General features: G+C 42.2%; 1 protein-coding gene across 8 annotated transcripts in view; it reads right to left on the bottom strand.

Moving 5' to 3' along the window:
* The window catches only part of TENM4 (teneurin transmembrane protein 4), a 1677033-nt gene that overhangs the window by 120686 nt on the left and 1544013 nt on the right, over window positions 1-12334 (bottom strand). For all 8 annotated transcript variants that reach the window (XM_084535211.1, XM_084535210.1, XM_084535214.1 and 5 more), the window contains one exon: window positions 4312-4497. In XM_084535211.1, the coding sequence (XP_084391337.1) occupies window positions 4312-4497 (186 nt within the window). The remainder of the gene's footprint in view (window positions 1-4311; window positions 4498-12334) is intronic.

The following is a 12334-nucleotide window of genomic DNA, read 5'->3' on the forward strand; positions in this document are numbered from 1 at the left end:
CAAAAGCACTACACTCAGCTCCATGGCAGCACCCGCTCCTGGAAGCCCCTCTCCTTTCAGATTCATTACTGGGGAAGCCCATGTGACTACTTTTTGGTGTGAAAGTCCTCTTATTTCCTCAGTCTGAGCTGTCTGGGTTATTTTTGTCTGAAACACACTGGGGAGGATCACAAGAAAATTTCTCTTAGCCCTGGCACAGGCTGCCCAGAGAGGGGCTGGGGGCATCTGCCCTGTGCGGGGGATGAGGGCAGCAGGAACCTTCCCCACACACTGCTGGGCTCATTTTATGTTGGGCTGCACACAGACCAAACTGCTTTGTGGGTTTAAATAGCACAAGTGACTTGTTAAAAAGAGACCAGAATCCACCTGTAATGTGCTTTGTCTGGATTCCAGCTGCTTGAGCAGAAACAGAGGGGGCACTGATTACAACCCCGGCTATTCAGAACATGTGTGATTATTTACGCAAGGAGACTGATGATGAAAGGCAAGCTTGAAGGGGCAGATTTCTCAAAAATCAGAGTTTTGCTAAGTAAAACAAAAGCAGCTCAGTGGTGCCATAAGCAGAAGGCCATGTGGGACGGGCTGTCTGCCTGTCTGCCTAGGCACTTGTTATTACATACATCACTAGTGGGTGCCAAGAGCAGATTTTCAAAAGGAGTTAAGCGTGCAGCTTTTGCAGAGATCAGTGGGAATTATGCACTGAGGTGCTTTGAAAGGTAGACCTGTGTGTGTTTGGAGAGCTAAGTGCTGGCCCCACAGGGCTCTGGAGAGACCCCGTGGTGTTCAGGTGCAGCGACTGAACTTCAAGTGATGGTTTTGGTCTTGTGTCCTGGCCGTTCAAGAATGATAAATATCTCAGCTCCACCTCAACTGTGTACACAGGGAACCCCTTTCTGGAGTTATTTCCAAACAACCCTAAAGAATCAAGGCTGGTAAAATATCGTACGGAGAGATTCAACCTCAGTGCAAGGCCCGTGTAGGTGCAGTGAAATCTCCCTCTGCATCTCTGAGGCAGGATGCACAGCACCTGGAACACTCTCGGCCATATCTTAAAAATCTGAGGCCACGATGTCACAGCCCTGGGCAATTTCTGGAGCTGATTATTATATCCAGGAAATCTGCTGTGGTGCCACCCATGAATCACATCCATAGAGTGGTCAGCCACAAAGCTGGTTTGTGATTTGTCCTTTCAGAGCCAACAACGAGAGGGCTGATTTCACCTTTAAACTCCACGTTCCTAAAACCACCATGCTCCTTGGATGTTGATAGTGTGGTTTGGGCTGGAGTGGAAGAAAGCTGGGTTCTTGCAATGTTTCTAACTGGGGGCAAGTTTGGAGCATGTTGGAAAGCCCATCATTGGAGTCTTGCCTAATCCATTGTCACAATTTTTTTCCTTTAATATATTGGAGTAAACCGATTGAACCATTCTGCTGGGTTTCAGGCTTCCTGCAGTTATATAATCAACTTTCTGTTCTACTCTTTTGCCTGGATGTGCTAAGTTTGCTGAATTAGGATGATGAATGCATGCTTCTGCATCAATTTCCTTGTTGGGAATTAACTGGGGTTCTTCTAATGAAATCGCTGGATGTGAGCAATCAAGCTAGTATATTTGGTAACATGACTCTTTGTAGGAGCAAACCAAATTAATCCACTGGGATCAGAGTTTCCTTGTACACCATAAGAAAGAGCCTCCTATGACCTACAAAACAAAAGGATTTCTTACTCTCAAGCATGCTCAACAGGAAATGGAAGAAGTGTCCTTTACTGGTATCATCCATTTCTACCATGTTACCTGCACACATGGCGATATTGTTAAAGCATCACTTCAGCAATGGGGTTTTATGCTTGTCAGTGCTAAAGCAAACGGGCCATGACACAGACATATAAGGAATTACTGTCAACAGAACAAGTTGCCATGCAGGGAAATCACACAAGGACAAGGGGAATGCTTTCCACATACTTAATGTAATTCCAAGTCAATGTCCTTTCATCTGTGCCAATAGAACTAGCTTATTACTCCGTCTAAAGCTATTCAATTTTCTTGGATATTTATGACTTCGCCAAATCTCCCTCACATTCTACACATTTGTCAATGAAATATTCTGTAGGAAACACGGTTTACAGCTTCAGAGGCATGAGACTATGTACAAATTTGTTGCTAAATCACCATGCAAGAAGATGAGGAGGGAGGGGAAGTGCAAAGAAACAGAATTGCTCCAGCACTCTAAGTATTACAGGCTGATTCTGAGACCTGCACTGCAACAGGGAGGTAGCACCACACCAAATGACAGTATGCACCATTAAAATCTTGATGCTGACTGCATTGCGGTGCTGGCCTTTCCCATGATAACACGGACTCTTTAGACTTAGAGCGAGGAACACCACAAATAATGGGGTAAATTTAATTACCAGGAAAGATAAAAGCTTGTTCTTTGAAATCAGTCCGGGCATATCAGTGGTGTGGAGAAATATCATATAGTGAACTAGTGGCATTTTGTTTTTGCAGCAGAACTAATAAAATGGCACTGAGGGAATGAATCAGGCTTTTTGTGCATAAATGTCTTTCACATAAAATAGTCCCCTGGATTTGGGGCCTTTTGCTGAACACTTTTCTTTTTTTTTTTTTTTTTTTCTTTTAAAACCCTTTCATGAATCTGTGTTACTTTCCAAATCAAAGTGCTTGAACCCAAGGCTATAAAATAATATTACAAAAACACAGCATTCCAATTAACACAGGTCTGCTCTCTTTTCATTCTAAAATCATTTAAGAGAAGTTTTTTTTATTTTTTTTTTATTTCCCTTCCTCATGAAAAGAAATGAAAGCAGCTAGAGATATAGGCAAGAATGCAAAAAGAATGTAATGTCTAATGAGACAGAGGAAGTTTTTAGAGCTAGATATTTTTCATTAAGGGATGCATGTGGAGACCATAATGTGGTAGGGTGACATTAGCATAAATAAATGATAAGTAGAATTGAGCCACAGATATGGTTTGTACCATTACCCTAATGCTGGAATTAAAACACTGTGATCAGGCTTCATTTCCTGTCAGTCTTTGTGTGTGCAAACTCACCTGGTGTTCAAGCAAAACCAGTGGATGTCTACGTGTAACTAAGTTAATAATCCACACGGATAACTGTACCGAATTTTGCCCAGGTATTGCTGGCTGTTAATTTTGATGTAGTGTGATTTATATGTATCACTGCACGATGAAAGCCACATAGAGGTAAATTTTCTTATCTTTAAAAGGAGCCGATTAAAACCAAATGCCTGGAGGAGAATTCTCACTCTGGAACTCTTCTAAAGTCAACTGAATTTTTTTTCAGGTCCACACAGGCATTATTGACAGCGGAACTGGATTAACTAATTTAGTTTTCCATTAATATGTAATAAATGGTATCTGGGGAGTTATAATGCTACTGATTTTACAGCATGATTATGGAATGGAGACAGAAGCACTTGAACGCATGACTGTCAAAAAGAAAGGAAAATGGGAAAGTGCATCAAGGAGTTAAGTGAGATGAAGAGGAAGGTAAACCCAAGCCAGTTCATTAATGATGCTGCAAATTGCTTGACATGGGAAATGCACCTCTTTGCATGATTTCAGTATATTGTTGGTGCCTTACTACTACTACTAATAGACATGGCACCAGGAGCTCAGGGTAAGTGCCAGGTACGTCAGGAATGCAGAACCAAACAGAGTGGGCAATGGAGTGGTTAGAAAGGTAGCAGAGCAGAGAAGGGATACGCAAGACGGTGTTGAATACCAGCCAGAGGTCACCTGACTGCAGTTTCCAAGCAAAGTGGTAGGGCAAATAATGGAACAAATTAACAGAAAACAAAACAAAACAAAACAAAACAAAAAAACAAACAAAACAAACCAAAACAAAAAAAAAAAACACAAAACAAACAAACAAAAAAAACAACTTGAAATCAGATGCATGTTTCCGAGAAAGCTGTCGACATAGTAGGGAGAAGTCTTCAAGGCTACGGAAAGACCTTTCAAGTGAGGCAAAGTGGGATGTTTTTAAAACCATCTAGCTGCTGTTTGACAGCTTGTCCCTATGAGAACAAGCATCACATAGGTGTACTTCAGGACTGATAATAAAAAATATATATAGCTATGTCATCAACAAATGAAAGGACATTTTGTCTTGTTCCCACATGAAAATGTATGATGTCAGAACTTGAAATCCAAGAACAAAGGTGCTCATGCTACACTAAGTCACACATATTCAATTAAGCATGCGCCTTTTCTCCTTCCTGATCATCAATTATTCTTTTAAAAGTAGTCGGTTTTTCTTTCTCCCTACCAATAGTGCAGTGCTCTCCGTTCCAGCCCGGGCTGCATTCACACTTGCCATCCCGGCATGTCCCGTGCTCATTGCAGCGTGGGTGACACGCTCGCTGATCACAGGCTGTGCCCATCCATCCCTCCTCGCAGCGGCAGGTGCCTCCGACACAAATGCCATGTCCTCCGCAGTCCGCTGCACAAATCTCTGTGGGAGAGGAGAAAAGAGAGAGGAGGGGATATGGGTGGAGAGAAGGGAGAAGGGGGGAAAATCCAGAATGTTATTGTTAAGAAAAGCAGCCACACTTCACTACCTTGCCTCACAGGGCAATGAAAGGAATTCCTGGAGCTCATAACACTAATCCTTCCTGACAATAAGAATCTAATAAGTATATTGCAAAAAAAGAGAGGGACATGGATTGCAGAGGTCTGCTGTGATTGATCCTCCTATTTGCTTTCTAATTCTCTTGCACTCCTCGAGCTTTTGTGATCACCGAATCCAAAGGGTTTGGCTCTTCCAATAAGCAGAACAAAAGTCACATTTAATTAAAATCTGGTTAAGTGTGGAAGCAATGTACTGATAAACTACTGATGCTAAAGTTAAGTGCTGGCAAAGCCTGTTTATGGCTTGTTAACCCGCAGTTCTGGGGATGGGATTCATTAAAGCCCTTTGCTGTTTAAAATTAATACAGAGAATATATATAGGATGGATTTCTCTTGAACTTGCACATCTGATATGTCTCTGTTCTCCTACCACCCCATTAAAAACCCCCTCTTAGGCATTTGGAGGTACTTCCATGTTCTTTTTGTGAGCTACATGAGCTGGGATTTGCAGGACGGTGCTTGTTCCCTGGTCTTATTGGAGTTAATGGAAGCAGGGGGTCAGGGCTGGGTATTTTGGTACTTACCTCCTAAAAAGAAAGGAGCTAAAGGACATTGGCTTTTCAGAGGTGCTGGCCTTTCCCACCCCCTGTGAGCTCCAGTAAGCATGATCACACAGACACACATGACATTTTGATCCAGCAGTAGGCATATAGGTAAAACCTCGCTAGCCCTTGGCTTGAATTTGGGAGACTGCACAGTATTACATCTGCACTGTATGTGTCTGTATAAACTGAGACCTGAAGGAGATCTGATACCCATGAATCAGGTGTTAAAGCATCTGGCACCACCATGACTACAGAGGACCGATTTCAAGGAAAAAATTAAAACCAAATAGTGGCATAGTGTTATACCGCAGATGAAATGAAATGAATCTATTTCTTCTTCTCCAGGCTCATCACCTGACTGCTCACTCTTGATCTCTTATAAAGACTGCACTCTCCTCTTTTCAATCCTAGTGGCAATTCAGAGTATATTTCCCACTATCAGGTGTTCCATCTCTTCTCTGACTTCTGCATCTAAATTGGGTTAAACTTTCCCAAATGTTTTGTATTCGAGCCTTTTGCTTGACTGAGCCATTTATAGATTTGATAGGGTAGGGGCACAGTTCCCCTTGGGGAGAGTGGAGAGAAAATGTGAACAGACGAAACGCTGGGCTGAAAGCGCAGAAAGGGGTACCAGGGTACCCTGCAGAGCACATTTTCTCTCTGTTCCCCTACCTGGTGAATATCTCAGGCAGTGTCTGTGCCAGTCCATCCCCAGTGCCTCTCTTTGTGCCTCTAAGCATATTAAGTGCAGAATTCAGGCCTCGAGGCTGGCAGCGAAGGGGAGTCTGGTATTTTACAAGACATTTACTTCGGGTCACTGGCTGCACATAAAATATTCAAAACTACTCAGCCTGCATTAACATCATACCTGACTGAAAGCCTTACTTACGTTTGCTTTAGTATTTTGCTAATTAATACCACCGGTAGCAGGAAGCTTAGGCTGCTCAGGGACTTTTGACACACTCCTGACGTGGGGCTGGCACATCCCCTTGACTCTGGGAGGAAAGTTTTGCACCAGCCCATAGGAGAGATTTGCAAGGCCTTTGGTCCCTCACACTGAAATGGGCTATAAGAGTAATAACAGTGATGTTTTGCATGTCTAGCAAATGCCTTATTCTCCAAATGCAACATAAACACAATATCTGGTTACTGCTTACTTCAGCTCAGGGCAGTGGAACTGTTTCCAGTCAGACTCCTTTTGCTGCAGTGGCTCAGATATCTCCAAATGCTCCTGAACACTTAGTTCTATATACATAAATCTCTAATGAAAGGGCTGTGGAGTTCAAATGCAGTTAAGACACTCAGACACTGTCCCGTGTACAGTCAAACTTGCTTGGGCAACTTGGTTGTTTAAACCATGGATGTGAAGCAATACGTCTGCAAATACTACTCGCTGCCTAAATATAACTGAATCTGATGTAAGCCTTACTGGAAGTCAGTAGAAGTTACGCTCTCAAAAGCTTCAGTCACGTCTGCAGAAGGACTCTTGAGTTGCTTTCAGAAGTTTTTTACTTTGCATTTGGCATAGAGAGATGGATTTTCACAGCTCCTAGATGTGAGGGAGGTAACATCATACTACCATGGCCATTATGAACATCAGGGATGGTGCAATTATCAACTCGTTAGAGGGCTGGAGCCCAGCTGTGTGTGTTTTCTACCCTTCTCCCTAACTGCCAGACAGCACTGCAATGGAGCGTGGGCTGATCAGGGTGGTACATGAATACATAGGATGCCTTAGCTAATGTAGCACTAAAGCTGCACTTAAAAAAAAACAAACCCTGATTTTCCTTGGCTGACCTGATGAACAAAGTCTGGGGGAGGATAAAGGAACCAGCAGATAAAAAATTGAAGGCTAGATTTATGGTACAAAATTCCAGCACGCTGAGAAGCAATGCCTTGAGAAAGTGCAGTTCGAGACTGATGGAATTTAAGCCCAAATCAGAAAAGTATTGTTGTGGTTTCTGGTTCTTCTCATCAGGATTTTGCTATGGGTTTACTCTAATGTTGGACTGGAGCGACTCCTCTGGTTATTGACTGGCATTCTTTATTCATACATGTTGAACTTTACACCTCAGAATTACAGGATTACGAGTGGCTGGTGGTGTCCCTGCCAGCCCTGCTCCAGCAGGGCCACCCTGAGCAGGGGGCCCAGCCCCACGTCCAGGCGGCTGCTGGAGATCCCCAAGGAGGAGCCCCCAGCCCCTCTCTGGGCAGCCTGTGCCAGGGCTCCGGCACCCGCCCAGCCCAGCAGTGCTTCCTGAGGGGCAGAGGGCACCTCCTGGGCTCCAGGCTGGGCCCAGGGCCTCTGGGCCTGGCCCTGGGCACCCCTGAGCAGAGCCTGGCTCTGGCCTCTCGGCACCTCCCAGCAGTGCTGGTGGCCATGGCTGGCAGCCCCCAGAGCATCCTGTTTAAAATACTAGATAACACATAATTTTACATGCTGTTAGTTCACCAAGCAATGTAGAAAACACTGTCTCAGTTACTTTTCATCTTCATTATGTCCTAATCCCCAGTTTTGACCTCCAGGCCTATCATTAACATGAGGATACCACTGGCACCGTCAGGTCCAGAGATGTGCAGGAAAATTGGCATCTTGGAGGACTCATCCCCTTGTGACTCCAAAAGTCCATGTGAATATCTGAAGTACTTTACTGCTATCTACTTAATTTTTTATCTTCAGTATGAGGATATTAATCAATTTGAGTTGTAGCGGGTATTTTTTGGTGTTCCATGTTATTTCCATTTTCACAGATAAACAAGGCATAAAGCAAAATGGTAGATCTACAGGTATATGTGAACTCTGTGACAGGCACAGGACCTCCTAGATATCCTGATATCCAGTCTTGTCTCCTGTCTGTCAGGGAAATGACAGCTCATGGTAGGTCAGATATGTACAGGCTGGTGGTGCAGAAAAAAAAAAAAAAAAAAAAAAAAAAACAGGGACAAAAGGAAGCTATGTGAGTGATATTCAGAAGCCTTCTTAGGGTTATTTAAAGGTGTGAAACCAGGATAATGGAGTGACATTCAAAAATGGCGAAGAGATTAAGAAAAAAAAAAAAAAAAAGCACTTTCTGAAAGGCAGAATCTCTGTGGAGTCATTCCTATGAAAAGGGATGGAAAACCCACTGGGACATTTACATCTTGACTGAAATATTTCTCAGGCAACGTGCTGCCAAGGCACAGCTTTGCACAGGCAGGCCAGGGACACAAAATGCTGCGTGCTCGGCAACAACCAGATCGTAGGCTAATCCAGAACTGGGACGCTGGGGACATTTGGGGTTTCATCTCCCACACAGCTGAGACCCCAGTCATGCCACCACCCACGCAAGGGAGTGCAAGCTCCAGGCTGTGAACATAGAACTCGTATATAATGGATATATAAGGTGGTTTTGCATTCCCAGGCCCCAAAAGCTGTAATAAAGAACCTCAGCTGTGAAAAACACTTGTGAAGGAAACTACTTACGACAGTCTCCTTAAAATGTAGTTTAATTATTTCTGACAGGGAACCAGGGAGCCAGGAACTCTCAACTCTAAATCTTCCATTTAGCTGCCAGTTTAAAGATAGATGGGAACCATACAATATAAATAGCCTTACAACACTCATCCTGCTCTACGCCTCGGCCCCCTATAACAAGGTGCTCTTAAATACTCACAGATACCTAATAGGTGATTAAACAGTCGAAGGAGCTTTTACTTTTTTTTTTTTTTTTTTTTTTTGGTGGCACTCAAAGAAATGATCAGAATGGATTTCAGATTAAGTTTTCACTTAAATCCTGGTCTTTTCAGGCAGCTCAAGACTGCTATGGCTAACTTACAGAAGAGGGCCGGTGAATCGTTGCTCCGTCATTCAGTCCCAGCGACAGAATTTGCCACCTCCGTTCTTAATACAAGCTGTATTTTTGTGGTACATTTCCCAATTCTGTTGTTAAAATTAGAGGACATGATTAGCTAACATCTGAGCTGTGCAAGCAAATGAGAAGGAAAGCTGTTAATTCTCCTGTTACAGTATTCACAGGCTCTGGCCAGCTGTATTATATTGCTCCTGCCTATTTAAGCTTAGTGAGGACACTGTGCTTGTGTATAAAAGCACTGCCTGTTAAATATTTTCACACCAGCTGTTCCCAAAAGGTGACTAAATATTTCCTTTCATCTTTAATCTCCTTTGCAGTTTGTACGAATAGATTAGCCGTTCTTTATCCTTTCCTGGAGGTGCATTGTGTTTTACTTCATCTTGCCATCCAGCTTTTAAAGCTGCCTGCAGTTCCTTGAAAGAAGGGGGTCTTCTGAGCAAATCTGAAGTTTTGCAAACTCTGCCCAATTCTAAATGGGGATATGAACCTCACTGTCCTTACAAGGCACAACTAGCCCATGAACTTCTGTGGGAAATACTTGGACTATTAGCAGTAACTTGAGCTTTGCTCCCTGACACTTGGACTCAGTAGATAGCACTGATGGACTTCAATAGATTCAGGATGCTGTGTTTTATCTGAGAATCAAGTTCATTTCTATTTTACCATCTGGGTTTTCTCTGGGTTTACTGCTTAGGTTTGGCATCTTCCATTGTCTGGATGTCACCCTGCCTTATGTCAGACTTCTATGTGAGGAACAGAACTAAGCCTAGTTTTCCTCTCGAGGTCAAGGAAGAAAGACAGGTGACTTCAGAGGATAAAACACCTGAAAACTCTTGCATGGACATCTTCTAGAACAGACTGTGCTCAAGATAGTGTTGAGTTTTTTGTGCTTCACCTAGGGGAGGCTCAGGTGCTTCACAGAGATTATCCTTAGAAAAGGATAATGTCATTCAGGAATGGTGAAGACATGTGAGCTCTGATCTCTCCTTGTTCCAACAAAATTCTGGTTATTCTTCATGCAAATAATCAAAAAGAAAATATTTGTCTCCAGTTTCAAGACCTGCTCTATTTCATCTCTGCTCACCCCATCTGGGAACCAGCCTATGAGTCCAGCCTTTTCTGCCTGCTGGTTACTTTTTGTACAAATGGCTTTTTTTTTTTTTTCTTTTTTTTTTTTTTTTTCCTCATTATCCTCTCATGACTGGGGGAGAGACTTCCCTCTGGTCTGTAAAGCTGCCTCAGTATTGCTCAAGTCTCTCTTAAAAATCCTAAACCACCTTGGAAACCTACCAAAATCTTGACGGCAGTCACTGATGTGCCGTAACTTCTGTGTATTGCATTGACCAAAATTCTATTGTAATTTTATTGTACCTCCATCAGCTTGTCTCTGGCTGCTGTCGCTTGCTTAATGCTTCAGAATCCCAGCTATCTGAGGCCAAGATTATGCTTTTTCTTCTGCATTTGCACTGTGCCAGGTGTAATGAGGTCACAGTCCATTAACAGCACTTCAGAAATAAGAAAGCTAAAGCAATTACTCATACAAATAAAAACCTTGTACCTGATTTTTTATTTATTTTTTGCACATCCTGCTAAAAACTGACCCAAATCTGTCCCCTTAAGAATAAAATGTCTGCTATGTTGCCTTTGATATTTCAGAAGAAAAAAGGGAAAAGAAACCTATCAAACACTAGCCACCGGTGTAATGCTTTGTTCATTGCCCTTTTTAATTGATAAAACAGACATGGTAGCTTCCAACACAGGATGTGGCATAATCCAGAGTTTCATATTATTTTCACGTTATATTAAAGAATTGGTTTGAGAAAGAGGGATAATGATGTCAGTTTGTGCTTAATTTATGACAAATCCATTTTTACATGTTTACCCCTACCCCAAAATCCTAAAATTGGCTTGATAACAGTTTAAAGCTTTCCAGCTTAGAGAACAGCAATGCAGATGAAATTTTTTCTTTAGCATTCATGTGCTGCAGAATCAGAGATTTAGCTGCTGCTGACCTGCCTGCTAAATCCTTTAATAAATATGGATTTAGTGCTAAAATATAAGATCAGGTGAAATTGCTCAGAGCTTCCTGAAAACTGGGGCAGTTCCACTGACCTTCAGCATATTAATAGAAAATTTAATAATTAAAAATCTGCCTTTGCTGGGATTTTCCAGTTTCAAGTTGGCTCATCTGAGGCAATTTCCCACCTCAGCCAGATTTTTCCAGAGAAGAGGCACAGGAGGGGGGCACTGCACAGAGCAAAAAGGCTCTGTTTGGTGAAGAGCTAAGCGTTGTTTTCACAACCTGCCTTTGCTCTCGAAGGCAAATTATGGGGAGTTTCTATATCCAATATAAAGATGGAGAAAAACAAAAGGTCTGTAATCAGCATGATTTAGATAGCAGTGAAGTGCTAAATACACGCTTCATAATGAAACGTAATTTCCAGTGTGATGAAATTCTCATTTATGTGATTTGATAACTCTGTGGTGACACATGAACTCCTGTGCTGGAACTGAAGAAGGCACAAAGATAATTAGCTTTTCAAAATACCCCTTTAAAAACGTTATAAGGAAAGGTAGCAAAGCAAAGCGCAAAAAGAACGATCTGAATTTTCTGCCCTTGCCACCCCAGTAACAGCTTGCCGCTCCAGCATGGACTCCTCTGCAAAGCATCCCATCCCAGTAACTACTGGGAACAGCTGAGCAACTTGTGGCAATGTCACTAATTGAAGGTCGTTTGTCTTTTCACTCAGAGATCATGACCTAGTGCAAGGTCTGCATAATTTGATGATGTTGTACAAATAAACTGTTTACTTATTATTTTAAAAATATATCGGTTATTGAAGTAATACTAATATATAAGTTGCAATTATTACTTATGTCAATACATTAAAAGGCTGTAAGCAAGATCTGCATAATTTAATGCCTTTACACAAATAAGAAGTTTACTTACTTAAAAAAATATTAATTATATAAGTAATACTAACATGTAAGTAATTATTATTTATGTCAATAAATAGAAAATCTGTTTGTTTTTAGGAATTAAGCTGCTGGTACTGAGACAACTTCCCACTCCACTTAAGGGTCTCAGTGTATTTTACATAGCTCAGAATATAGCTGTAAAGTAACAGTTATTTTTTTTCTTCCCATAGACGAGGAAACTGAGATTAAAGGATGCCCTCCAGAGACAGAAAATGAATCCATCAGCTCTACTATCATCCCTCATCAGGAAAAGCACTGACCTGCAGCAGTGGCTTTGAAATGGGAC

This window comes from Aythya ferina (assembly GCF_964211825.1).
Source record: "Aythya ferina genome assembly, chromosome: 1".
NCBI classification, from domain to species: domain Eukaryota; kingdom Metazoa; phylum Chordata; class Aves; order Anseriformes; family Anatidae; genus Aythya; species Aythya ferina.